This window comes from Mycteria americana, chromosome 21 (genome assembly GCF_035582795.1).
Source record: "Mycteria americana isolate JAX WOST 10 ecotype Jacksonville Zoo and Gardens chromosome 21, USCA_MyAme_1.0, whole genome shotgun sequence".
Taxonomy (NCBI): domain Eukaryota; kingdom Metazoa; phylum Chordata; class Aves; order Ciconiiformes; family Ciconiidae; genus Mycteria; species Mycteria americana.
The window spans coordinates 4,788,009-4,815,861 of NC_134385.1; the positions used below are offsets into that span (position 1 = coordinate 4,788,009).

Here is a 27,853-nt window from a genome sequence, read left to right on the forward strand (position 1 = left end):
GGTGCTGCTGAGCCCCGGACAGCTGGAGGGGGTAAACAGGGGAGGGGGCGGGGGGGCACGGCCGGGGCCTAGGCCGGGCCGCGCCTGAGGGCCCTCCCCGCGCCCCGGGGACGGCGCCCGGTGCCTGCGGGGCCCTTCTGGGCTTCCCCCTCCGCTCGGTCCCGCTCTCCCCCCCGCATGGATGGAGCCTCGCAACTTCCAGTACCCGCTGCGCTCGCACCCGGGAGGCCTGACAGGTAACGGTCCCGCGGGCCGGCCGGGCCCCGCCTGCCCCCACAGCCCCTCCTCCCTGGCAGCTAACCCCCGTGCACCCCCTTCTCTGGCAGCTAACCCCCCCCGCCCCTTACCTCTCTTTCCTGACAGTTCCCACACACACCCCCTGCTATCCCCCTCTTTCCTGTCAGTTCCCCCACCCCAGGCCCTGTCAGGTGCCCCACCCCGTGTCCCTGCCAGGCATTCCCCCCCACCTCTTTGCCAGGAGCCTGACCCCATCCCTCTTAAGAAGCCCTCCTTTATCCAGCCCCCCCCGGCCCCTCATCCCCCATTTTCCCCATCCCTTCTGCCTGCCCTCCCCCTCTAACCAAGCACCTCTTTCCCCCCAGCCCTGTCCATACCTGCGTCCTCTGGCTGGTACCTACCCCCCTGCCAGGTTCAGCCCCTGCTTTTTGACTTCTCTTTCCTCCTCCCACAGCTGGCACTGCCCTGTCCTCATTTTCTTCTCCCCTTTCCTAAGGGCTGACTCTGCCCTGCTCCCTCCTCTGCTCACCTTTCCCTCGCTAAAGCCTTCACGTGAAACTTTCCTCTGCCCCGGTGGGTGTCCTGCAGCCCCTTTCCTTGGAGAGGAGATCAGCCTTTCCTCCTCTGCCAGTGTCTGCTGCCTAAACTCCCTCCTGGAGCTACTGGGCGATGTGGGTCTTGGCATCAGGCTGTTACTTGTGCTGGGCTGAGGTGTTGTCTTGCATCTTCCTTTCTTCCTGTGGATGGCCGTGTCAGCTGGAGGGTGAAGGGTGGAGGTAGGATGCCAGCTTAGAGGGCTGCTACCTGAGCTACAACCGCTGTGTGGGCCAGTGTCTCTGGGCATATCAAAGTTTCCCTGACGCTACGGTCCTCTTGTGCTGGGTCTGTCAGGTCTCAGATCCTACCTCTTCTCCTGTCCACCCCTGTTGTAAGCAACTCCTTCCTCTGTTGTTGGGTGGCTCCGTGTTTTGAGCCATCTGTCCTGGGGAGCAACTGCTGCTCCTGGCAACTCCTTCAGCTGTAGCAGAACCTTCTTTTTACGAGGTGTCTGCTGCTATCCAGGTCATTTCCTCTTGTTTCTCTAGGTTTGTTAAAAAAATCTACCTATTTATATGTCTATATTTTAATTTGATCGGTGACCTCTTGGAAAGTCAAGGTAAAGAGGATAGGGAAAATAAGTTGTGAAGCTAAAGAAGCCTGCTGAGTTGGGTCCCAGGTGGTGTTTGGATGGGTGAAGTAATTTATAGAAGCTTAAGGGAAGGGTCATAGGAATCTTCCTTTGGGATGAGTCGCGTATCCGCGAGGCTTGCAGTGTGCAGCGTGCTGCTTTTTTCAATGACCTTGAGTTTGGAGACTGAGAAACTTGGGCGCATCCAAACAGTTAGGAATTGGATTGCTTATTTAAGATTGCTGATTCAAGAATGAGTCCTGCTGCTTTGTGGGGTCTCTTAGTGTCAATGGAGCTTTTCCGAAGGGCAGTGGTCCCCGGGTTTGAACTTTGAAGCCCACGTCTGCAGGGCACTTCTCTGTGTCAATGCGTTGCTGTGCGTGTAGGTAGTTCTGCGAGGGAAAATACATTCAAGCAAAGGAACAACCTCCCAAATCCTAGCTGCATTGGGACAGTTCGATATTCAAGCTGCTAAATTGTTTGCGTTATCAATGTCGAGGCTTTGTTTCCAGACTTAGAGCAAGTGTTTCAGGAAAATTAGAAGACCTAGTTGGGGAAAGCCAGAGAATTTTGTTACTCCTCTTCCTCCCCATACCCTGAAGCACCCTTTGAAAGCATGCTTTTCCAGGAGCTTAAGAGGCTCTTAAGTTACTGTCAGTGTAAATACAGCCTAGTAGATTTTGAGCCTACAGCCTGCAGAAATCTGTGGCTTGTTAATTTTTGACTGCAAATTTAAAGGCCAAGTGTTGCGAAAGTGCTTTTTCTGCCTCTGGAGCTTTGCTTTGCAGGAGCAGAAGAGTCCAACGAGCGAACTACAGCTAACTGCAGGTGGGGTGGTCCTCTTTATGTGTCAGGGTGTAGTTTGAGAAGAGGCTGTTACTGTGGGTGAGGTGACAGCTTTAACTGGATCCCAGGTTTTTAGTCCTGTCTGGGGTATTCCAGGCAGGTTTGGAACAGTGAGGGACGAGGGAGGGTTGTCTTTGCTTGGAATTTAGCACAGAGATGCTCTTGAAGGTTGATGGAGAAATGTGTTCCAGTGTCATGTAATAAATGACCAAAAAAAGGTCATGATGATCTCTTACGATGATCTCTTAGCCAAAATGAAGCTGCTTGTGGGGTCATCCCTGGTAGCAATAGTGCAGATTTATCCTAAATTGTTCCTTGTCACTGGGACTTAATCCTCTCATTTCATCATGAGTTGGTTGTGCAGGTTTAGTTAAAAGCCAGAGAACTGCATGAATGGTTTAGGAAACAATATATCTAAAAGTGAACAGAATTTGTACAGTGGTTTTGCTGAAACAAAAACCCAGAAGTTTTGCTGAAAGAGGAACATCCTGTACCAATTTACATGCCTTTAGCAGTAACAAATGGACAGACTCTTTAAAGGGGCTTCATGGTTCGAAGCCTTTACATCTCTAAGAAATCAGAGGTGCAGTTTATTATTCTCTGATTATTGATTTTTTTTATTTTTTTTTTTTTTTACAGGAGACCTACAAAGCTTAGGGATATTATGCTTTATGCCAGGGTCAGTTTCTAACGTAATTGGAGGCTGTTGATCTACATATGCAATGGTGTGGTCAATATAGTCTTTAGTGTTAAGAGTACTTAATGCTTCTTTCATAGTAGGAGCTCTACACGTATTAACTTGAGAACTAGGCAACTATCCTATTCATGGTGAATGTGAGTCTGGGATTGTGACTAGTTGTGCCTAATGGACAAAGTCTGACCTGGAATGAGAATTTGGGACTTCTTAATTCTTTGTCTGTGATTCCACGATAATTTAAGGTTGCCAAAGCCTTTGCAGCTGTGGAATACCTGTTGAGCAACAAAAAATAGCATCATGAAAGCAAGAAAGGCTCTTAGAGTCTTCTTGGCCGAGCATATACACATATTCTGGGAGACCTTTAAGCATTTTGCAACATTCAGTTGCCAAGCCAAGCCCTGTCTAGGCAAGAGAGACATCTTAGACTCGTGCATTCCCGTTTGACTGTTTTGTTTCTTTTTTTTTTTTTTTTTTCCCCCCCAAGCCTGTCCTTTTTTTTTAATGGTCAAATGCTAAAAAGCATGCATCAGCATCTCAGGTATACTAGACACTGAATAATTTGCTAGCATAGCCTTGGATGCTGGTATTAGTATGTTTAAAGTCAGTTTTGCATCGGGTGTTTTGTTTTAAACTCTGGCTTATTCTGCTTTGTCAACCAAAGGGATGATTTAATGATTTTCATGGATTATTTTCTTGACCTGTATCTTTTAAGAAATAAAGTTAAGATGTGTTGATCTCTTGTTGAGACCTGCTGAACAACGATCTGTTGAGAATACCTCTGAGTTACCGCAGCTGACAATGATCTGTCCAGAGAGTTGGGAAGCTCCACAACACATCTGTAATCCTAAAAACACTCGCAGAAATAGCAAGCTCCTGTGTATTGCTGCGCTCCCCCGGACAGTGTGTGTTTCAGAGTTCCAGAAGGTATAAAATGCTGTGGCAGAGGAGACTTTGAAGAGCAAGGGAATTTGAGTCTCTCTTAAGCAGTGGTAGGTTTGGGGGGGTTTGGATGTTCGTTCCCTCTGAGCATCTTGTTCATACAGTCCAAAGAGTGGATTTATACTGTATTAGTGGTTTTGCAGCAACTTATTTAGCAGTAAATTGGCTTTTTGCTACGGGTTATTTATGTCTGTAGAGTATGGGAGATCTGTATCTTTCCATGAACATGCATTTCTCTATGTGTGTTCTTCAGGTCATTTGGTGCTATTTCTTGCTAGATAGGAGTGGAATAAAAAGGAGCTGTTCAGAAATTAGCCATGACTAGAGGTAGGAAATCTGACAAAAACACTTCCAGGGGTCTTAAGAGACTAGTGGGGCATTTGTCAGTTGGGAGGTGACTGCTTGCTTTGCTCTGGCATGGTGTTAGGCCTCTTTCGGGTCCTAAGATCAAAAGAAAACTAGACTGCTCTTAAAGAGGAAGACAAGCAGTCCCTGCCTGGCAGGGAAGAGTTAGCCAGATGCCGCTTGGAGAGGGGGGACTGCGGACAGAGTCTGGGAATGTTGTAGGGAAGCACTAAGAAGAGTGGAAAGCTGCAGGCAAGACTGAGGCGCTGAGATCTGCTGGAATATTGTCCCTCATGTCTCTTGATGATGTACTTTGGGTTAACGGATCATTCACTTCTCTGGAAAAAGTTGTTTAACTGTCATCAGTCATTGGTCACAGGTTCCTGCAGAACAGGGCTGTGTGAGGTCGGGTGGCTGGTGTGTTTAATAGGGCTATATGGAGGAAGAGGAGGAGGAGGGCAGCCTCGGGGTATAATTTTAGAGGTAAGAAGATCTTGGGTTTTGTACCGTGAGTGCCAGAGTCCCTTGCCTGAGGGGTGAGCTGCTGAGGCGTCGCAGAACGATGGAGGGTCTCTCTGCCCTGTTGCAGCTATGGATGGAGAAAACACTTGCGTATCCTGGAGGGTTTGTTTAAGGAGGCCAGTCTGTTGGGGGTCCAGCCTAGGAGAAGGGCGGGTGGAGGCTTGTTAGCTGGAAGGGGTGTCTGGAGGAACTGGAGGTGAGACATCACATATAACCATGCATCCCTGCACGTTTAGTCTATCCAAACTTGAAGCTGCTTTTTGAGTTAGCAGTCCTCTTCTCTCGCTTGCAGAACTTAGCAGAAAAGCGTATCTGGAAACCACGTCCTCATGGATGTCTCCAGCAATGTAGCTTATTTAGCCCAGCTGGCACGCTTATGTAGAGCTGGCCTTGGGCACAAGTAGTGATGGGTCTGTCCTGGTTTCCCGTGTTTACCTCTGAGCTGCAGAGTCAGCATGATCCACCTGCCCTCGTGCCGAGGCACTTTCCTGCAGGTGCCTGCTTCCTCTCCTTCCCATGCTTGTGAGCTGTTCCTAAGGGCAGTGGTTGTTGTCCCCTTGTAGACACCGTCTCCGTAAACAGGCAAAACACCACCTTATGCTAAGCTCCTGTGGAAAGCCAGAGGATAGGTATCAAAATCTGATAGCTTAATCATCCTACTACAAGAATTAGTGTGAAATATTGATGATCAAATGCAGTCACAGTGCTGCCTGTTGCTATTAAGCCTGGGAGTGAAGCAACTATTACTTAACATGAAAGTGAGTGAGGTTAAAGATGCTTAAAACATGATGTGTCTTCCTGGGCGTGCTAGCTAGCTTTTCTGGTGCTACTTCTGGAGTAAAAGGGATGTGGATTAAATACATACATGACAGACGCGTGCATGCATGCTAGCTCAGTTGCAGGCTGGCCAGTGGATTCTAGGGGAGCCCCAGTTTATGCACAAAAACAGATGACGGGGTCCAAAAAATCTCAGCTGATTGCTCCAACATCTGGGGGTGCAAGTTGAGGCGGCTTCTGCCATGGTGAACTTGAGACGTGTGGCAGAGGACATTGGCTTACTGGACACTGCTGCAGAAACTAGGCTTGGGCTGTGGTGAGTTTGGGCTGCTGTGTTTACATCTGGGCTTTGAATTGGTCCTGGTGAAAGCACGGCCTCGTTAGCCCTCGCTGGGCACAGGCTGGGAGCAGGCTTGCCGTGCAAAGTCCCCCCGTTGTCCTGACTCGCCTTGCGTTCAAGGCCTGCGCTCTGGCTGTGGGAATTTTATCAATTTTGTTCTCATCATACGTACAGAACAGGCCTGGAATACAACCGTGAGGGCTGCTTGTCGTCTGCAGTAGGGACGTTCAACTTCAGACCTACAAACAGGTGTGCTTTTTCTGTGCGTGTTGTATTGGAGAGGTCCCGTGGCTACCCTAAAAATCCTGCTTAGGAGCCCACTGCAAGAAAATCCGATTTTCAGTTTGTTTGTATGGCTTTTCTTGCTATCTGTAGGTCTAATGATGTTTCTGTGCTTGCCGCGGAGCTGCATAGAGGAGCCAGCTGTGTTAGGAAAGCGATCCGAACTTCCACTTTGGATGAACTCTGCTTTCTGTGAGGAAACATGAATTCTTGGTACTTCCTACCCATGGGGAAATACCTGTGTATGCATGCAAACAGTTTTTTTTGAAAGCAAATTGAAGCTGAAGCCCAGGGCCTTGGGGATCCTGGGGTGCAGGAGCCTCGTGGTTTTGCTGTGCAGTAGGGCTGCACGGCCCTGACGTTGCTAATGGTGGAAGACCTTGCTTTGCAGCAACCCGACAGATGAACCGGTAGAGAATCAGGCAGGGTTTGTCAAAACTTCTGCCTGACCTCAGCGGAGTCATTTGTTGCTGCGTTTCTGTGAAATGTTCTTGTTTCAATGAATCAGCATTTCCTCATTCAAAAGAGGACTCATTTGAAAATTTTGGCTTGTTCTGCTGGTGAATGCTTTTAAGGAGAATTTAAAACTATTGGGTTACATAGGACAAAATGGGTGTTTAAATTTTTATTTTTATTTTTTTTAAAGAGAATTGTAGAAATATCAGAATGGGACAGCATAGAGCCTGTGGTATGTAAATGAGGTAAATTACATCATTTCTCAGAGACTGACTGGCCCTTTGCTAGGCAGCCTGTCTGGAGCAGGGTTATGACAATCACTCTACAATTTGAATGTTTTCTAGCAGGTAATTTTATGGGGTTTAAATTATTTAGGTTAGTGCATTAAATATGGAACTCCATTAAGAGTGTGGAAAACTAATTTCTCCTGGAAATACAACTTTAAATGATCGCGCCTTTTCTGTTGCTAATGTAATTGTGTGTTCAGATGATAGTGTCACCTGATAGTTGGCTGTTGTGATTTCTAAGGCACGCTTATGCTCTTTTGGGTGGTTTTTTTTTTTTTTGGCTGATAATCAAATGTAGTAAATGAGAGAGAAGAGGTGGCCAAAAATACCGATGCTTTGTTTATTCACAATATAGTAAGTCTTGCTGGTTGTAGAGTTTGGGAAAAGTGAAATTGGACATGAGTGGACATGTAACGGTGGGAGGCAGGCTGTGAAACGGGATGCTATCCTGGACTTGCAGGGTCTTTGCTGGCATAGAAACATGGCTTTTCTAGGCTGATTTAGCCCAGGAGTTCTGCTCGTTTTCAATTTCTCTGCGAACTGAGGATGGCCTCTTAAGTCAGGTATTCTTCAGTCTTATGTTGTTCCTTGCCAGCCTTGAGTTTCTTCAAGGAGCCTTTATACAAAACTTTTCAGTTCTTAGCCACCACTATTTTTTTGACAATAAAGTACTTGACATTGTATATGAATGGCCTAATATGTTTGTATGCCTGCCTTTGTTCCCTCCCTGTTCTATCCTGCAGGTAATTAAATGCCCTTAGTGTGGATCTTTGCTCTGTTGGCATGCTTGGATGCACAGCAGCTCTTCCGATAGCTTCTTTTCGTCTGCCCCATTGCAAGAAGATGGCAAAAGCAAACATTACCAGAGACATCATCCACAGACAGATCAAGGTATGTGTTAGCCAAGTGTTCGCTTGTGTTGGGTGGAGAGCAGATAGAGAATCAGTGTTCACACTGGATTGGGAAATACTCACGTTGTTGCCTTGAAGGAGATCTGAAAAGGTCCCTGCTACTTACGTATTGATAAGCTGTATAAGAAGCTTAAGAGAACAAACACATAGGACCTATCCCAGCTCTTCATTAAGGACAGCGATGAAGTATGGCATAACAGGAATACAGTTCTCCCTAGCAGGAGCGCACCATGCTAGTTTGACATCAGCAGGTCTGTTCCTTTGGAGTACAACGTTGAAGAGAGAAATCTGGCTACTTGTGTTTGGGCACCATAAAGGACCCTTAGCTAGCTTCCCTCATGAGTTTTCTGTCTGCTTCATGTGTTCTCTTCGTGTGATCTTGCCATCAAAGGTATTTTCTGACTGTAGTAAAGCTAATGATCTCTATCTCAGTCTCTCTGTCTCTTTTTCTTTAAAGAGTGGTGTGTTGCTCCCTTTGTGTAGGGAAAACTTCTATGGTGGTCAGATCAGTCATCTGATGGCTGCATTTGTGAAATATCTCTTAACGTGAAAGGACTAGCTACAGCAGACACAATAGGCAATTATTACTTGGACTCAGAGGCCTTAAATCATTTGCAGCTTTGCTGGTAATCAGCATTCACAAAAGTGGTCTGTTAGTGGCCAGAATAAGGAACTGGGAGCTTGAATGCTCACTTCACTTTGCAGTTTGGTACCAAACTTTGTATTAGAAGCTTGTAATTTAATGCATGTGCAAAGATTTATTTTCCTGCTCTAACAAGGAAGGGATGGTTCTGTGGTTAGAGCATTAGCCTGGGACTTTTTCACACTGTCTGCTCTGTTAGACTTTCATGTGTGACCTTGGGAAGGTTGCTAAGTCTGACAGTTCCTTGTAGGAAAAGCAATATCCTACTGCACAGACCTCACAAAGCCACTGAGGTTGCAATAGCAAGGCAATTATAACTGCAGCACCTTGCACTGGGCCTAGCAGTGTTTTGGGAATGCTATCTGTAAAATATGTCAAGGGGTTTGAAGTTTGTAATGAAAAGTTACTACAAAAAGCCTGTCTTGTTTTGTTTTTCCTCCAATCCCCTTATATCTGTCTCCATTTTGTTTTCAAATAGCTTTTGTTGTGTGGAGTTCATTACTTAACATTGGTCTGCAGAGCTGTAACGTAGTACACTAGTTCTTTGTGTCTGCTCTGTGACTACTAACGTGTTCCTAGTACCATAAGTATAATTTTTGACATGAGCGTTCTCATCTATAAATGGTGATAACGAAGGCTTAAGTTGTCTTCGCCTGACTATAGCATGGCATGGGACGGGACTGAGGCTGGATCAGGTCCTAGGAAGGAATCTCCTCGGACATTAGATGTTCCACCCAAAATATGACTTGCATTCCCTTTTCTTCATGCCTGCCTCTGCAGTTGGCCTTCTTTCATTGAAGCCATCTGCTAATGCATCTGTGAACCCTGTGAGATCACAGGGGAAACAACTGTCCTGCTTTTCTTCACCTTCATTTGTACTGACGCAGTTCTGTGGCAGCTGTTCTCTTCCCTGTAGAACAGGCTGTGCTGTGGTACTGCAGCTAACATGCTCCTACTCCATTTCTGATGAAATAAGCCATCTCTAAAGGATGCTGTCCAGTTACATTCCCCAATACTTTGTCCCTTGGCAGTGGTCCTTCGGGACAGATTCATAGAATCATAGAATCATTTAGGTTGGAAAAGACCTGTAAGATCACTGAATCCAACTGATTCTGTGTAATGGCAGACTTTGGAGCAGCTGTGGTCTAGTACTGCAGTCCTTGGGAACGAGTTGCTTCTGAAATCCTTGCCAAGGGATAATGGCAGGCATTCCCAAGCTCTTCTGTATCTTCCGTTTCTGGCCCAAAGTAGGCAACTTATTCTGTCTTAGTGTGGGCCTCTCAAACCTTGTCTTGGCTACCCAGCTGGAGCCTGGCAGTTAGGTAAACATCATTTTAAACCAATTCAGGGGCAAGGATTACAAACTGCCTACCTGGAGATGATGTAAACGATGTCTCCCTACTACAGGACAGGTACCTGATGCTATGGACACCCCAATACCTGGCAAGGTCCCTGCTTGATTTTCAAAGTTCTTGAATCTTCCCTTAAAGGGAAAAAGGAGTGTTTTGTTTGCTGTAGTCAGTGTGGCACTTGTTTGCTTCATGCAGGAGAGGGGTGCGCTGGGCTTCGAACGACACTATCATGTCACCGACCCATTCATTCGACGCCTGGGCCTAGAAGCAGAATTGCAGGTAAGTGGGCAGTGTTCAAAGAGCAAACTGAGCTACTTGTTGTAGAACTTACAGTGGAAGGGACAGCCTGCGGGCGTGTATGGCATTCTCTCTCTTGTATGGGATAGATACTGATTACTTAGTCCCCTAAACTGCATTAGAGCCAGGAATAGATCAGTGAGATCTTGAGTGAGCTTTCTGCATTACCTAATGCACCTACAAGAGAGCCTTTAACGGGTGTGTATCGGCTCATCCTAACAGTGGTGCCTGAAGAAGGCAACCGTCAACTGTTCGATACTCAGCTCTAACGCTGAAGAGTGTAATGTGTTGCCTAAAAAATAGGTGGTTGTATTGCAGTCTGACACAGCTTAAAAAGATCTTAAGATTGTCTTGGTTTGGGGGAGGAAAAGATTATTTTGTCCCCCTTTTCAATCGCATCTCCCATATCAAACGCTACTCAATGCTCTCTTGGTCTTTCCTGGTACAGGTGTTAGTTAATTTGGGTGAAGATGTATGATGTAGTCACCCAGCAGCAAGGTGCTTCTAAAAGACTTACCAAAAATGCATTTTTCCTGTGTTCCCGGAGAACCTGTACATGTAATTTGTCAGCCTAGCCAAGAGCTTTTGAAGCAAAGTCACCTTTCCATGTGTACAGCAGGATTTCATCTGTAGCCTCTGAGACTAAACTGCCATTTTATTCAACACTACCTTTTTTTTAATTGTTTCATTTTGCCTTTTCTACCCCAACTGCTATAGCATGTCTGTCTTTTCTTGAGGTGCTTATCTGCCACGTGGGTGGTTTTTTGCAGGGTTGGAATAAAAAAACCTGCTTGTATTGGAACAAGTTGTTATGTGTGGGGAGCTCGCTGTGTCCTTGTCTTAGAACAGCTCTGTTTGAGAAGTCTGCAGTTTGTATAATACCGTCTTCCCTTTTTTTTGCTCAGGGTCACTCTGGGTGTGTCAACTGTCTAGAATGGAATGAAAAAGGAGAGTAAGTATGTGGTTTGATTCAGGGGATCAGCAAACTGATAACCCCAGGTTCTCCCAAGAGTAGGATGTAGGTCATCTTATCATAAGCAGCTGCTTCCCATTCCTAGTAAAGTGGAGCTCAAGCTCAAAGTTTTGAACTGTAGTAGAGCTCACGCTTCAAAAGAAGCTTTATTTTGTTAAATATATCTGGATATTCTTAGAAATGCCCCTTTAGTGAGTTCAGAAGGGAAATGGTCAGACTAAGAAGTGGAGATTGAAGGCTGCTTCTCTTCTCTTAAGTGGTATTATGGATTATAATGGATCTTTAGGATTTGCCCAGCTGGTAGTGACATTTCCCCACCCCCTTCACCATGCTGTTAAAAGCTTCTGCTGGGGGACAAATATATAAGGGAGGGAGGTGGAGCATTTACCCCTCTCTGCAATTTTAGAGGGAAACTAAACATAAGAGCATTTCCGTTAACCAAGTGGAATAATCTGCGTGAGAAATGACTGGATGGAAGGAAGAGTGTATATTTCTTGACATGCCTTTTACAAGATCCAAAGTCTGCTGTCTGATACTCTTCAAAATTATTTACCAGTGAAAATTTCAGGTAGTTGAAAGAGATGTGGCTCAAGGAAGTAAGTTTAAAACAGCTGATGGTTGCAGATGTCCAATTCTTTTGCTTCAAATGAAGATAGATGTACAAGGCAAACAGCGCCTTGCAATACTGCTGCCACACCCTGCACTTTAAAAGCAGTCTGTGAATCACTAAATGAGCCCTGGCTTGGGACTGCTTGGGCACATCCGAAGTCCAGGAATGAATGCCTTGGCTTGGGTTTGGGGATGATGTGGAGCAGTTAATGCAGGCAGGCTAATGAGGAAAATGGAGGCCCTGCATTTTGTTGTTGACCAAATGCTCCTATTGTTTTTCCCTGTGCGTCTGAATCTGTGGTGAGCTGGTTCAATGAGCTAAACCAACGAAAAACACTCGCTTTATTTTCTGTGGAGTTGATATTTGGCTGGTTTAGCTCCCTGAACTGGCTGAATGGATTGGCGCATGGGGAGTAACAAGAACACATAGCTGAGAAAAGAGAGAGGAAGTGGGCTTCTTAGAGCTGAATTAACTTAATGGCTGTCTGTGGTCAAACCACTCTAAGAAATTGGTCACAGCTTAGAACAGAAGAATACATGATGCATACTTCTCTTCTGTTTCTTTTAGCTTGTTGGCCTCTGGCTCTGATGACCAGCATACCATTGTCTGGGATCCTCTGCACCACAAGAAACTCCTTTCTATGCACACAGGACATACTGCAAACATCTTTTCTGTCAAGGTATATGGTTAGAAGGAATGAACGGCTAACAAAATCAACAATCTAAGCAGCAAGAGAATAGATCCTTGCTGGGAAACATTTTCCCGCAAGCAATTCCCCCCCCCCCCCAGTAGTATAATATTTATAACGTTAGGAAAAAATTGCATTAAATCTAATACCTGCACTTCTTAGTTCATGCAGCTCCCAGGCTTATCTCATTCTCTCTGTAAATTCAAAGGAAATGGTTGTAGCAAATTGGGATGTGTGGCGAAGAGACTATTTTGTGTGCTACTGTAGCTGGTGGCTCTCGAGTGTGCACACTGGCACACGTGTAATGTAGATAATAACATGGGTCATCCAGTGTTCCTAAAGCAGGCTGCTCTGTGACCTGCCAGGACAGCTCAGCGATGTCTATATGAACAGCCTCAGCACTTCTCAAGTTTGAATGTCAAATCTGTCTCCCACAGTTCTTGCCGCATTCAGGGGATCGGATCCTCATCACGGGAGCTGCAGATTCCAAGGTGCATGTCCATGACTTGACTGTCAAGGAGACCATCCACATGTTTGGAGATCACACCAACAGAGTTAAGCGGATTGCGACGGCTCCCATGTGGCCTAACACCTTCTGGAGTGCAGCAGAAGACGGGCTAATCAGGTACAGAACTCTAGTTGTTCTGCCCCCAAATTAATTGGATTAGGATCCGTTGCAGTATGTACTATGCACAGATCTGAAGAGAGACTGTCTCTATACTAAAGAGCTTAAGCTAATCTCTTCTTTCCTGAAACTGGAAGGATTCGTCTTAGATTCATTAGAGGTAGCCTCCTCTGATAAATACTCTCCTCAGCTCCTGTTCTCCTCCACTGAAAAGGGAGGCCAAGAAAGGAACAGCTGTGTCAAATGGAAGGGAGATACAACACTGAGCGACATTTCCCTCCAGAGTCACTGAGACTCTTAAATGAGTCTGTTCCACTTTTCATACGAGCTACTGCTTGTGAGGTCATGACTTGGAGTTTAATTTGGAATTTGAATAAATCTGTGCATGTTATAGAGCTGGTTTTAATGGTTATCCTGATACTGAGGCCTAGTGTATATTGAACTGAGATGCTTCCAGTAACCTATGGCACAAACGACTGTTAATGTTGTTAGTGTCATCTCTTCATGCACAAGCCAGATAATTAAGTGTAGGTCACTACTGAGCAGTATAAATGTGCTGCTTTGAGTCGTCTTCAGTTTGGTCACCACGGGAAGCTACCCTCTCTCTTATTGCTGCTTCTGTTATCTAGTGACACGGGTTGCCTGACTCTCTCTTCCCTTTGCAGACAGTACGATCTGCGAGAGAACAGCAAACGTTCAGAAGTCCTGATAGACCTGACGGAGTACTGCGGGCAGCTGGTGGAGGCCAAATGCCTGACGGTCAACCCTCAAGATAACAACTATTTAGCAGTAGGGGCAAGTGGACCCTTTGTGCGACTCTACGATATACGCATGATACACAACCACAGGTAACGGCAACTGGCTTTTCTGGGCAGACATGCGTGGTACAGAAATCTGTTCAGGGCTCTGGTGGGAAGGGGGAGTTGCAATGATCTGACACTCGCCTGTCCCACCGTGCAGTTTTACTCAGTCTTTTCTATCACCCGCAGTCTTTTCGATCTGTGTGAGTACATTGGGGTGCTGTGGGGCAGGCTTGTGACTTCGTAGCTGTATAGGCATGAGGCCGTGCCCTCGTGCGTGTGAACAGGAAGTGTCAGCGTAGATCAGGCTTCAAGCAGTTGAATGCTGTGATTATAAGACTGCTCTTCTTTCTGGCTAGAAAAAGCATGAAGCAGAGTCCTTCAGCTGGAGTACACACATTCTGCGACCGACAGAAACCCCTCCCGGATGGTGCGGCACAGTACTACGTGGCAGGTATTGGGACCTGTGCTGGGGGTGACTGATGGGACTTTAAGTTAATGCCTGAAGAAGCAGAGTTCTACCCATCACACAAGAAACCACTGCTTGGAAGAGCTCTTCTCTAATATACAGGGATGTTGCATGGAATTGCAGTTTATTTCACTTCCATGCTGTGAATTCTTGTTTATGTTACCTGCTCACTTTCCCTGATTTTTGGCAGTGGTGTGTGTGGGTGAGCTGGCCTTGCTTCTTCTTGTCTAGCATAAATGTCTTTGTCACTTCATTGGAAAGTCAAGGATTGGATAACCTGGGCGCTATAGGCTTTCTCCTGGAACTGGTCCCAGCAAGGCTGCTGTTCAGAATCTTTTTGGCACAGAAGAGAAGTGGCTTTTCTTCATCCTGCAGATGAAGAATCAGCGATGCACTATCGGGGCAATCTAGATAACATTCTTTTCCAGTGCTCATTATTTACTATCTTTTTTTCCCCCAAATGTTTGGTGTTTTTAAAGTATCTTGGACCAGCATGTTCAGCAGACCAGTTTTGACAGTCTTGCTTCTGATGAGTCCCACTAGAGGATTTATTAGGTCCCCTGAATTGGTCATGCAACGCATCTGCTGTCTGAAGCAAAAGAACCTGTGTGTGAGCTGAATATTTAGGAGCCTTGGTTTGGTTGTGCTAAGAGCTTTACTAAGGAAACCTGATTAGAGGGTTGAAGATGGAGGTATTTGTTTGCAGATGGCCACAAGTCACAGACGCCAAATCCCTAGTGAATCCCTAAAACTGAGATTTGCTGGGTTCTGCAGACTTCATTGTTAGCAAGCTAGTTCTAATCCAGTCTTCTCCTCATACGGAGATGGCCTTGCAGAATTGATATTTGTGAAAAGGCAGCTATGCACATCTGCGCGTTTTGGTAGCTGATGGAAGGATTCAATAAACAGCAGAAGGAAATGGAAAATTACTTAGGTGCGTGCGCTTCGTGACATTGCTCTCCTAACAACCTCTTGTAAAAGGGAGCAGCTGGGGTAGGACAAAGGCAACGGTTACTAGTTATGCTAATATGTATGGACCTCTCCTCTCCACAGGGCACCTTCCAGTGAAGCTTCCGGACTACAACAACCGGCTGAGAGTTCTGGTGGCCACATACGTCACCTTCAGTCCTGATGGCACTGAGCTCTTAGTCAACATGGGAGGGGAGCAGGTAAGAAGATGGCTAAAGTCTGGCAGAAAGCTTCACAGTCGGTTGCGTTTGGGTTGCCATACGTTGTTGTGCATTCTTGAAAATGGGTATAGCAACTTCTCTGTGGGTAATATGATTGATTTTTAAACTGCTTTGTGATTCATTCAGACTAAATGCTTGGTATGAGGGATTTATTTGTTATGCTACCACTGATCAAACGTGAACCACGTTCTGTTCTGGTCTTCCAGTTCACACTTCACTCTCTGGAAGAGGGAAAAAATCAGAGTTCTGGAACTGACCTTTGCTGACCTATAAAAGATTTCATAACTCATTCTTGAAACATCAAACTGCTTCTGTAATAGAATCTAGTGAATAAGGAACTTACAGAAGCAAAGGCCTTCACCTGGAATATTGATCGCTTTAATTTTAAGCGCTGGGTGATATTCATGGATCTTTTGTAAAGCCTATCAGTGAAATAAGAAAATCCTCCTGACAGCGTTAATCAGCATGGATTAAGCAGGAACTTTGCTTGTGGGCAGGTTACTCTGTGGTTGTCCTCTACAGATCTCTTTCTCACACATGCACTCACTCCTCTAAGAGGAGATTCTGAGTTAGATTAATTGTAGGTCTGATCTGGGCTGCCCATTCCTATACCACTACAGTTTTAAATTAGGGCTTCGCAGGGCTGCTTTCAAAGTTTCTCAGGAAATCCTGGTTTCATTTGAGAGAGACTTTTACCTTGGTTTAGTGTACCACTCTTTTCTGTCAATAAATGTTTGATTTCTTCATGATCACTGTGTTAATCAAGTAGTTAAAATATCTTATTGGAGTTGAAGCTTTTTGAGCAGGTTCGTTTGTGGTCAGGTCATCTTTTAAGCTCTGTAGATGTGGAGAGGGCTTTCTTACCTCTTGAGTAAGACAAGGCTCCTGTTTCTCAGTATTATTCTTTCTGAGCCCAGTGCTGGAATGGAACATGCCACTGGTACTGCTGTCATCCTGTGTCTACTTGTCAATAAACAAGATTCCCAGTTAGAAAATTGGAAATAGCAAAACACAAATGTGGCACTGTATACCTTTCTAGCCCTGTTTTATTTCTGGGACTTGAGCATCTATGTTTCACTGACTTTTTTTTTTTTTTTTTTTTGTGTCTCATTCTCTTTCTTCATTCCTTAGGTCTATTTGTTTGATCTAACATACAAACAGCGACCATACACTTTTCTCCTCCCAAAGAAGTGCCATACTTCAGGGGGTAAGTATGATGCTATCATGAGAGTGAGCGGAAGGCAGAGTGAAATCACGTACTGCACAACTCTTTTTCAGGGTGCAGCCCAGTCTGGGCAGGAACTAGGAAAATGAAGTAGGGCATGGCTGTTGCTGGGCTGTTTCTGCAGTACAGTTCATACCCTGAGTTCTAAAACCCTTCTACAGAGTGACAAAACATGTGTCTTGAGGGGAGGAGTGAGCTGTGGAGAGATGTATGCCTGTGTGAGCGAAGGAGAATGCCTAAAGCTGTACATAAAGGATAAAGTAGACTTTGTGGAGTGGTTGAGGTCCTGGTATCCTGCCTTCAACTAAGGGGGAAAACTTTGTGGACAGGTGTGGAAATGGTATATTGTTTTTATTTTTTAAAACTTATTAATAAAACATAGAATACATCTGTTATCTCCTTATACACCCATCAGGAAGAGACAGAACAATCTCTCCCCTAGTCTAAGAATCTGGCCTGGCACTAATATCCCTCCTGGTGGTGAGATAATTGAATCAAAAAGTAGTTTATTTGACGAGTAACTAAATCCAAAAGCTTTTGTATTTCTGGCCCTGTTTCTTACAGGGCCTGTTCGTACACAGATATTGCAGGCAGTACGCAGTGAATGGCTACAGCGTTATTCCCCGGGCAGAAGCTGACTCTTCTGAGGGAGTGTTCCCTGCTCAGCCCCTTCCCTGTTCTCAGAGCGCTCTGGCAGAGTTTGATCTGTGTACTCAGCTCACCTTAGGCTTTAATCTAACACTCCCATCCTGGTAGCAAATATATGCCCTGCCTGCCTTTCTCTTCTGTCTTGAATGCATGTGGGTGATCTCTACTGTGGTATCTGGTGAGGTCATGCTTTAAATGGCAGGACAGCGTTTGAACAGGCTCACAGTGGTGCGGCTGCAGCAAACGCTCCACCCTGTTGGGCACAGAAAGTTCAGGCAAAGGCTCTGAAAAGGCATTATCAGTACAAAGGCTGAACTTTATGTGCACGCGTGTCTCTGCACACTGAAATCTCTGAGCAGTTTGGTAGACTGGTTGGACAGTGTCCCCAGTTTCCCAAGCTGTGAAATGGCCGCAGGAGCACTCCTAGCTGCAACATACATGCAGTTTGTAAAGCTTGAAGCTGAATATTTTCTCTAGAAGTGGCAGATGATGTGGCTGTATGACCTTCAGAGGATTACTTCAGCTTGTAACTGCTCCTTGAGCAGTAGGGTAAGAAAAGAAAGAAAGGAAAAAAGCCTTTGGAATTCTTTTACTGGATTCCTCCAGCGGTTCCCCTCATCCTCCTTGTTCTATTAAATGTTCAACAACTTAGCTCTATGATTCTTTATCTGAATGAATCTAAACTACAAAGTTACTAATGTTACTAAATGCTTCTGCAGTTTTAAATGTCAGGATTCTGGTGATCAGTCAGGTACTCTGATTATGGCCTAGACTCAGTCTGAAGGCAGTTCAGTTCAAGCTGCCCTCTCTTTCTGTGTGTATACTTACTTCTATGTGTGTCTAGTTTTCTGTTCTAGAGTCGTATTGCGAAGGATACTGCAGAGATTTTGTAGTAAATGTAAAAGGGCAGATCAAATCCAGGTGGCTGGAGGAGGGGGGCGTGTGGAATCATGGAAGTTTTATTTCTGCTCTGAATGGGGCTGTGGCGTTGGTGTGGGTCTACTGTAAAATAAAACCCTGAAGCTTCAGATATTAGTTTGTGTAATCTACATTGATACTTAGCATGGCTGTATATATATATATTTTTTTTTTTTTTTCTAACCTTCAGAAGTGCAGAATGGAAAAACCTCTACCAATGGAGTGTCGAATGGCATCCATCTCCACAGCAATGGCTTCCGCTTGTCTGAAGGAAGAGCACATGTGAGGTAAGGGGACAGATCTACCTCCATGAAAGCCCTACGGCTTTGTTCATGTCCTCTTCCTCTTGCCAGGGATAGGTGCTGCTGAACAACGTGTGAAGTGCAAATCCACTTGGTGTGTTGACTTGATTGTCAAGTGGCCTCTGTCCTAGGAGCTCTATTTGCTTCTGACGAGTGCGTTATGAACAAGAGTCAGATCAGGCAAGAGCGTCCTGGGAGAAATGTTGTCCATGAGGATTTTTCCCCTCTTATGATGAATTACTGCAGACAAAACTAAGAAATTACTTTTCAGGCCTGGAAGCAAGGTGTTCTTAGTTGTCCTGAGTGGTTGTTACTTCCTGGCCTGCAGGAACTGTGTCTTGGTAAATGGGAGAGGCTGCCAGGTCAAAAGAGCCTTGCTTCCCTTTGTCATTTTTTTGGGGCACCTGCCTGCTACAAACTGAACTGAAGTGACCAAAATTGCTGTACGACAATAACACTAGAGTCATTACTCCTGCGGCCTGCCTGTGAGCTAGCAACGGATGGAGAGCCCTCTTCCATTGTTCCTGCTGCTTGCTTGCTTTAAGAACAAAATGCAGTTGGGGTGAAGCAGAAGCAGACTTGAAGCACATCTTGCTGACTGTTTTTCCTCCAGCTGATGAGACATGGTTAAAAGTCAAGACACAGTTGCTTAATACCATATATGGGTAGTCTAGGTTCCACCAAAGTCACTTTGTTGAATGTTTTCAGCTTGTTTCCTCTAGATGGCCCCTCCACCACGGCAGCAGAGATGCGGCTGGAATTTTGAGTCGCTGAGCATGGGCCTTGTGCAGCCCAGTGAACTTGGCTGCTTGGTTTCCTTCTGAATTTGCATTCTGTTACACATTGCTAAAAGAGGATTGGAAATGTTGTTTATGCAGTCAAAGCGATGATGTATTGGTGCAGTCTGAGGGATTAGATGCTGAAAATACACACTGTTCAATTTTGAGTGGGTGTCTGTATATAAAGTCTGTATAAACAGTCAAATTATGGTCAAAAAGAAATCTTCCTCCTAAAGTCAGGTTATTCAGGTACATGGTCTCTTCTGCCTTTTTCTGAAACTTTTGGTATTATGCTTGGTATTATGCTTTTGGTATTATGGTATAATGCTTGCTGGGACTTGCTAAGCTAGAACAAAACACTGCAGACATTTAACTGGAGTTAACAGAGCGTTGGCCTGTGAGACTTACCTGTGCTCCTTTCTTCTTTCCCTTCAGTCCCCAAGTGGAGTTACCTCCGTATCTGGAGAGAATCAAGCAGCAAGCCAACGAGGCCTTTGCTTGCCAGCTGTGGACTCAAGCCATCCAGCTATACAGCAAAGCAGTCCAGAAAGCCCCCAACAATGCCATGCTGTATGGAAACAGAGCTGCCGCCTACATGAAGCGCAAGTGGTAAGGAAGCAGAGAATATCAGAGAGTTTAGTGTCACAGGCAGTGCTGGTGCCTGACTTCTGAGTACCACGGATACCTTGGTGTCCACTGCGAAGCACCTGGCTTCCCTGTGTGCGGAGCAGGGTTGGGGTTACCGGATCAAGCCGTAAGTGGGTCACCTCTGGCACAGAACAAGGGGATTGCACAGCAGCATGTGTTGGAGAAATTACAGCCACAGATACTGCACGGGCGAGCACAGCTGGTAGTAGCTCATCATTTTGTCTACTGGCATGCTGAGTAATGTTCTGTTCCTTTCCCGTTTAAAAAGAAACCAAAATCCACTTCTGAGTAACAGCATTATGAGCGTCTCCAAGGGTGTTTGTGTTTCTTTGGATAGTTCTGATCTGCATTAGAGTATGGCTCTAAATCTGCTGTCAACAGATGAGGTAATGGTTACTATGCCTTATAACTTCCTATCTCATGATACGAGATTGTTGTAGGACTGCCTGGAATTGCTTTGCTTGCTGCTTTATCCAAGTAACTAGTACTGCAGATAGTCAGACGTGACCTGGTGGCTCCCGTGCTGCCCCAGCTAACCCACACTCCCCTTGATGGGAAACAAACCTCTCTGAGGGATCTGGGGAGGTGGCAACTGGTGCCTCAGTCTGAGGGAGGTTCTGTCTTGATGGTTGCAAAATATGCTGTTAGCCTCTGCAGTAGGTAATGTCTTCTCTGACCAATAGCCAGAGCTGCATCTGCAAGATACAGCTGAGTTATTTTAGTATCTGTCCCCTTGAGCAGAGTAAGGCTGAGTAGCATGACTTGCCATTAACATATTTAAAATAGCTGTGGTCCTTCATCTACATTTGCTTTGTGAGGATATCCTTCTCCTCTCCCTGCTGAAATCCCCAGTATGAATTCTCCCATCTTCTTGCCAAGATAAAGAGCAGCCAGCAGTTGTTGTGACTGTTGGTAACTGGCCTACTGGCTGTTTTGCAATAGGAGAGATTTGGGAGCTGCCTCAAAAAGACCTCAGTGTTCAGAGGGAGAAGAACAATAGGTTGGGATTAAGGAATGGAAGGCAGAAGCTGAGTGCTGATCTCATAAATGACACTTTTTCTTATAGGAATCGTTTTTCCCGAAGGATGTTGGCAGATCTGAACCTTCCTGTGTGTCAGCTAGTGCTTTGCTACAGTTTTCAGTAGCAGGGAGATGTGAAAATATATGCACAGTGGGTTTCTGTGGCATGCAATGATTAGAATTTAAATAGTACTGAGCTGATATCTTCTCAGGTGCAGAAAAGACAGGGCACTTTGCTGCTGGGAACAGCTACTGGCATATGGCAGAAGGTGGCTGGGATGTCACTGAGAAGGAGGGTGAAGCAGTGGGACAGTGACCCACACTGAACCACCTATGTGTCTCTGAGGTGTCCTTCACGTTCAGAGCAGGAACAGCTATAGGCCGCCGTGCAGAATACTGCAGGTCTAGCTTTGGCCTCGTTCTCTGAATAACAGAGAGCTCTAGAAAAAAGGAAGGTCTGTAATTTCCTAACCTCCCCTTGCTTATCTCCCTTAAGATGCTACTCATACTCTGAAGCACTTCTAAGGCTGTCCTTTTAAAATTTGCTCATAAGTGCCAACTGCATCACTCTCCAGATTGCTTTTAGCCGTCTATGTTGACAGTACTTAGCTGATTTCTAGTTAGAGCTTTTTTGCACAAGCTGAGTCAAACCTGTAACAATGGGAGAAGTCAGTGCCTGCTTTACATCTCAATGTGTACGTTTTCGCACCAGTCTGTTGGGCTGTCTGACACTGGTAGTTGAGGCTGAAGGATTTTTGAGGGTGGCAAAGCAGCTAATAGCCCAATCGGCTCTGAAAATGCAAGATGCCCGTCTGTCACCATAACAGGCAACTTGCATTCCCCCTTTCTTTGAATAAAAGTGGCCTAATGCTGTGCATCCAGCCTCCTGGATTAACACAGACACAGTGCTGCAAAGACAGCCCTCAAGAGCCTGTTTCTTCTGCTCTGCTGCAGATCTCATGGACAAGGCACTCCACCTTCTGTGCTAGCAAGCTGTACTATGTGGCCAATATCCACCTAGACGGGAGGGAGCAATAGGATGAATGGTTTGCAGAACATGCTTGTGGCACTGAATAAGCGCTGCGTAGCGTGTAACCCAGAGATTTGGAGCTCCCTTTAATGAGTAGAGACACAGGAACACCTCTTCCCTGACAAAGGGTCCACATGATCTAAAATTGTTGCCCTGTGGGAGGTAGAGGGCAGTTCACCCCCTTCTCCTTGGGACTGTTTCAGACTTTGATAGGTGTAGTGCACATAGGTTACAGGTGTGAAACATTATGATGATGATGATGATTATTATTAGCCATCATATGGAGACTTGGCACTCTCTTAAGACAGACTGTGGTGCCTCTGAGCAGTTTAGGCTCGATACTGGTACACCAGGTGTGTCAGCCCTGGCTGATTTCTCAGCCTCTGTCAGTCTGAACTGAATACCAGCATGCAAGGCTCATCCAGTCTCTCCTGCTTCCAGAGCACAAGCAGAGGCATTTGTGTTCCTGCAGCCATGGAGCTTAGGGAAATCAAGTGTAGTCTCCAGTAACTGTAAACTGGATATAGATATCCATTATGATACCAGTCTGCTATAACGCTTATTTCTAAAACTTTCAGGTTTTTGCTATAAAGGTGGGAAAAGACTGCTGCTTTAGACGTGTCCATCAGGGCTATGAAGTGTGGTGGTTCTGTAGCTCCTTCTTGAGGGCTACAAGTGGCTCTGACTGTGGGCAGGGAAACATGCTGCCACGCTGTGCGTCCACAAAGGGGCACGCGTGAGCTGCCGTGCTCTGACGAGGCCCTGCTCGCCTTGCAGGAGAGGCCTTGTGTCTGCTTGGCCAGAGGGCTTGTGCATCCTCCATCTTCAAAGGACTTCCCTAAATGTGTTCTATCAGTGAGCTCTGCTCTGTCGGATTTAAAATGGCAGGTCAAGACTTGCTGGGCTTCCCTGTGTGGTCACATTACAGGGCTGCCTGTATACGTGTGGAGGTGCATTCAAGAAGCTGGGCTTGGTCAGATGGTGCCCCTGGGAAACAGCAAACGCTATTAGTACGTGAGCTTGTGGGGTGTCTGCTTGCACAGGGAGAGCTGGAAACAACAAGGTTTGGATTGAAACGAGGGCTGGGAGATGGCACTGGAAAATGTATGCTGTTTCTGTTTGGGCTATCTAATCCACCCCTCCCTTTTTGTTCAGGGATGGGGACCATTATGATGCTTTAAGAGACTGCTTGAAGGCCATATCCTTGAATCCATGCCACCTGAAGGCCCATTTCCGTCTTGCCCGCTGTCTCTTTGAACTCAAGTATGTGGCAGAAGCACTGGAGTGTCTGGATGACTTTAAAGGGAAGTTCCCAGAACAAGCACATAGCAGTGCCTGCGATGCACTGGACAGAGACATCAATGCAGCCCTCTTCTCCAAGAGTGATAATGGTGAGTGCCAGTCTTCAGTGTGGTTCTTCAAGGTCACACTAAAATCTAATGACTGGACAAGGAATTTTCTTCTTAAACTGCCCCTGTGAAGTAAAGTTCCAACTTCTGAGAGAGATTGATTGTTACTGTGCACAAAAACTGGCCTGAGCCTGTTCTTTCCTTGCGCCTGGTCCTGGTTTGCTCTCGAGCGAGAGTATGATAAAAGGGGTCTGATGTAGCCAGGAGATAATCTGGAAGGAAGCTTGTGCTCTAAGCCCTGTGCCCTGCTGGAACTCTTCTCTAAAGCTGTGGGGGTCTCCTAGAGTGCTGTTTGCTTAGAACATGTTCCTCCCCAAATTGTGACGAGGGAAATCTGTTGTCTTTCCAGCTGAAGACAAGAAAGGGGGTGGCCCCATCCGGCTGCGAGCCACAGGCCGCAAGGATTCCATCTCAGAGGATGAGATGGTGCTGAGGGAGCGCAGCTACGACTACAAATTCCGATATTGTGGCCACTGTAACACTACTACAGACATCAAAGAGGCCAATTTCTTTGGCAGGTATGTTGGCAGAGCGTAATAGGGATGCAGGACAGGAGCGTGAGCAGCAGCAGAATGCTCTCTTCCATCGGATAAAGCCTCATGCGTAGCCCCATGTGACTGTTCATAAAATGACGCTGACACTGGTTTGCAGGGTTGAAAAAGATGACAGAAAACCTCCTCCTTGTGTGGCTGCATGAATAGCTGGTTCAGTAGCAGATCCACAGAGGACCCGGTTGGGCTAGCGTTTCAGAAAAGCCATTTGGGATTGAAAACATGAATCCTGGGGATGGAGGGAGCCAACACAGAAAGCTTTATCTGGATCCGTAAGCGTGAGGGGTGGCAGCCTGCTGATTATAGAAGCCAACTGAGATTCTCATGTCTGCTAGAGACTAGCTTTGGCTCTGAGCTGTGATCTCCAGTCTCTGCTCCTCTCACCCTAGCAATGCACAGTACATAGTCAGTGGGTCAGATGACGGCTCCTTCTTCATCTGGGAGAAAGAAACCACCAACCTTGTTAGAGTGCTGCAGGGAGACGAGTCGATTGTGAATTGTCTCCAGCCTCATCCCAGTTACTGCTTCCTGGCTACCAGCGGCATTGACCCAGTTGTACGACTGTGGAACCCTAGGCCAGAGGTAAGAGCCGCAGTAAAAGACTGTCTTGTTGTCAGGAGATGTAACACATACTGATCTTTCCTACTGGGATCTCTTGATAGTCGCAGCAGCAGAAACAGCCCCTCTTTGGTCCTAGCGCTGCCTCGCTGAGTTCTCTCCCTTCTTGTCTTGCAGAGTGAAACCCTTAATGGCCGCGTAGTAGTAGACATGGAAGGTGCTTCCCAAGCTAACCAGAGACGAATGAATGCAGACCCGCTGGAGGTGATGTTGCTGAACATGGGGTACCGGATTACAGGACTGACCAGTGGTGGGGCTGGAGGCTCAGATGATGAAGACAGCTCAGAGGGGCAAGTCCAGTGCCGGCCCAGCTAAAACAGAACTGCCTCTCCTTCCTCTAATTGGCTGAAAGGGAACCTAGTTTCCTTGGTCCTGAACTTTCTCTGATGAATGACTGCACTGTTTCGCACTATGCACAGAGTAGGACAAGCTGGCAGGGGCAGGAGCGGCCGTCTCTTTAAACCATCGCCACCACCTCCTCCTTCTCCCGTCACGCTACTGAGCAGCATGGCAGTGCAGTCTGGGGTTTGCCTTTAGTGGAATTTAGTCCCAACAGGGGTCTTTGAGTTGTCTGTAAGCAGTGTGAGCTGGTGATTTTTTTTTCCAGAGCTGCTGCGTGATCTGGTACAGGGGGATGTTGCCTGCATTCATGCGTTTGCAGAGGGGATGTTAAATTCCTGAATAAAATACAAACCTAGGGCAGGGGGTATGGAATGAATTTACTGCAGTGATCTTGGTCTTGAAAGCTTGACTCTGCTTTTGTGCTACCAGCCTGTCTAGAGGCCCCTGGTTTAGGGTTGTTGGCCATGAAAGACCTGTTTTGTCCCATAACATCCTTCTTCTGGCTTCCATCTCTAACACATTGTCACCAGATGTAGCTGTGTTGTATTAAGGACTGGATATTGCCTGTCTTGTCCCTGGGCATCCGTCTTAGTTGATGAATCAGTGAAGGCACTGAGTATGTGCAGCTCAACAGGGCAGGATGTGCTTGCCCAGCTCTGATACATTCTTCTGTGGTCTATGAACCCGTGGCGAAAGGTGACAGCAATGGGAGCAGGTTTGAACAGAGGCCTGTGACTCACGTAGCTAAAGCTACTGAGGAAAAGGGCTGGTAACAGCACTCTTCCAGAGCTTCTCTCTCTGTTGCCCAAAATGTGTGTAGCTGTATTCACCTTCTCCTCTCCACGTCCCCTGTGCTGGAGTTGAGAATGTTGCCACCGTGTATATGTTGCAACTAAAGTTTTGAGCTTTTAGACAGCAGCATCTTTGTGCAGTCAGCTGCTCTGTCTTTGCCAAGGTGGGCCTTCTCCACCTCATTGTTGGTGTAACATCTCTGATGGATTAGTGGTCCTCTCAGGAACCCTCCTTCCTCTTCCTGCTCTCCACACGCTGACTCTGGCTGCAAAGCCAGGAGCACACCTAGAAATGCAGCACTGTACTTCCATTCCTTCCCCTCTCATGCAACATACAGCTCTGTTTTTCCCTTCTTGCAGTTGCCAAACACTAAATATCAAATAGATCTTACACAGCTGTGCTACAACCGAATCCGAAGAGGTTGTTTTTTCTAGGACTATCAACTAAGACCAAAGAGCCCCTGGAGATCTTAACTGCTCTGCGCTGTCTCGTATCTCTTACTGCTGAAGGTCTGAACATGCTAGCCTTGGTCCCAGGGGTGCGAGATGTGTGTCTGGGAGTGTGTGCGCATGTGTGTATGCTGCATTAGGGTTGTTCTTCCATGTGGTGCAATCCCTGGTCTTCCTGTTCCTGCTGTGGAGAGATGAGAGGCCTCCCTTTCCTTCTCTGGCTGCTTCTGGCTGCCAGGCGTTGATGAGAGAGACTGCACAGTGCTGGCTGATCAAGGTAACTGGCTTCCTCTCCCTTCCAGAACAGTCTTTACGAGATGAGTGAGCCTTGTGCAGGAGGGAGAGAGGTCACAGGGGCTCGTAGCTGGCAGTGTCTCTCCAAGGACGCTGTTCCCTGCATAGAGAGATCCCCCGCGCCTCCCCTGTAATCGCAGTGGAGCTAACTGGGACCTGATCTCTTCCCCTCAGACAAAGACGTCCATCCGCTCTTTCACGTGTGGATGAAACCGAGCCTTAGCGAACCCCGGTCTTGTGGGAGCGTGCCCCTCGCCACCCAGAAACGACTGGCTGCCCTTGTGTTCTGCTGAGCTGTGATGGCAGACTCGTCCTCCATCTTCTCGTGCTGAAGCAGAGCTCTCCTGGGACAGATTGTCACTTGCCTGCTGAGGGCATGTTTGCTTGTTTTCACGCAGTACCAGCGCGGTAGATGTGACTGCTTGCTCAGTTTACCTGTTTGGTTGTGTACAAGCTCCCCCGCCCCAAGTGTACCCCGGCACTCAATGCTCTTCAAAACCCAGAGGCAACAGAAAATTCTTCTCACTTGGGTGGCTTTTTGACATGATCTGGCCTTTTTTTGCTTAAGGCTTTCCTACTAGACGCATCCTCTTTTTTTTTCCCCCCTTTTCCTCCCACTCAAACTTTTTTTTTCAGCTTTCAGTAGACAATGTCTGCAGACTTTGATTTTTAAACTGAGAGACTGAGATGGAAAGCTCTGAAGAGAACAGACCTCTCCCTCCCCATTCACCTTTTGCTGTGGCAGCTATTTTTTGTTGTTTTTACCCTTGTGAGACAGTGCAGCTCTTTGACCTGCCAGTTGCAGTGTGAAAGCTACAAGATTCCCTGCCTCTGCAGTGGATTGCTTTTTTTAATGGCTGCTTTGGTTAAAAAAGATAAATAATAATGGGAGAGAAGGGGAGAGAAAAATCTTTCTGCCTCTAGCCCCTTTTCCCCTTGTCATGGGCAGATTACCTGCTTTGTCGCTAGTTAATGAGGAATTTGTATTTATTGGTGAAGGAAAAAACATGCTGGGGAAGTAGGGAGATGTTGCTTTATTGACCTCTGCCGTTTACTTCAACGCCCTCTTTGGGAAAGCTTCTTCCTGCTCTTTCTGGTTAATTCTTTCTAGCCTGGGATATGCAGGGATGCCTCCTTTATTTTTGTATTCTAGCAATGGGCTCTCCGTTAGGAGACTCTAGGATTCTCTTAGTGTTGCAATGACCATTGCTTCTCGCTTTTTCAAGTACTAAAGATGATCATCTCGTAAACTTTGCCCCTGCAGTTGTAGAGGTAACACACAAGCCTTACTGCCCTCATTAGAAGGAGCAGAAAACTTGTTTCTCTGGTCCCTGGAAGAGAAAGGGTTAAGCAATTAAACGATTCTTTGTTCTA

The 27,853-nt window shown here is 46.3% G+C and overlaps 1 protein-coding gene across 1 annotated transcript; it reads left to right on the plus strand.

Moving 5' to 3' along the window:
• Positions 1 to 27,853, plus strand: WDTC1 (WD and tetratricopeptide repeats 1). The gene is made up of 16 exons (XM_075522370.1): positions 1 to 236; positions 7,640 to 7,787; positions 9,998 to 10,081; positions 11,005 to 11,051; positions 12,250 to 12,361; positions 12,808 to 12,995; positions 13,661 to 13,843; positions 14,155 to 14,249; positions 15,318 to 15,433; positions 16,586 to 16,661; positions 18,436 to 18,532; positions 19,762 to 19,935; positions 23,180 to 23,415; positions 23,783 to 23,951; positions 24,374 to 24,566; positions 24,720 to 27,853. The coding sequence occupies exons 2-16, from the start codon at positions 7,680 to 7,682 to the stop codon at positions 24,915 to 24,917; spliced, it is 2,076 nt and encodes a 691-aa protein (XP_075378485.1). The 5' UTR covers positions 1 to 236; positions 7,640 to 7,679; the 3' UTR covers positions 24,918 to 27,853.

Excerpts from the sequence above, each read along its gene's own strand:
- WDTC1 (XM_075522370.1), top strand. The coding sequence starts at position 7,680 with ATGCTTGGATGCACAGCAGCTCTTCCGATAGCTTCTTTTCGTCTGCCC. Across the intron at positions 23,416-23,782 it reads CTTCTCCAAGAGTGATAATG|CTGAAGACAAGAAAGGGGGT; the intron begins GTGAGTGCCAGT and ends TTGTCTTTCCAG. Across the intron at positions 23,952-24,373 it reads GAGGCCAATTTCTTTGGCAG|CAATGCACAGTACATAGTCA; the intron begins GTATGTTGGCAG and ends CTCTCACCCTAG.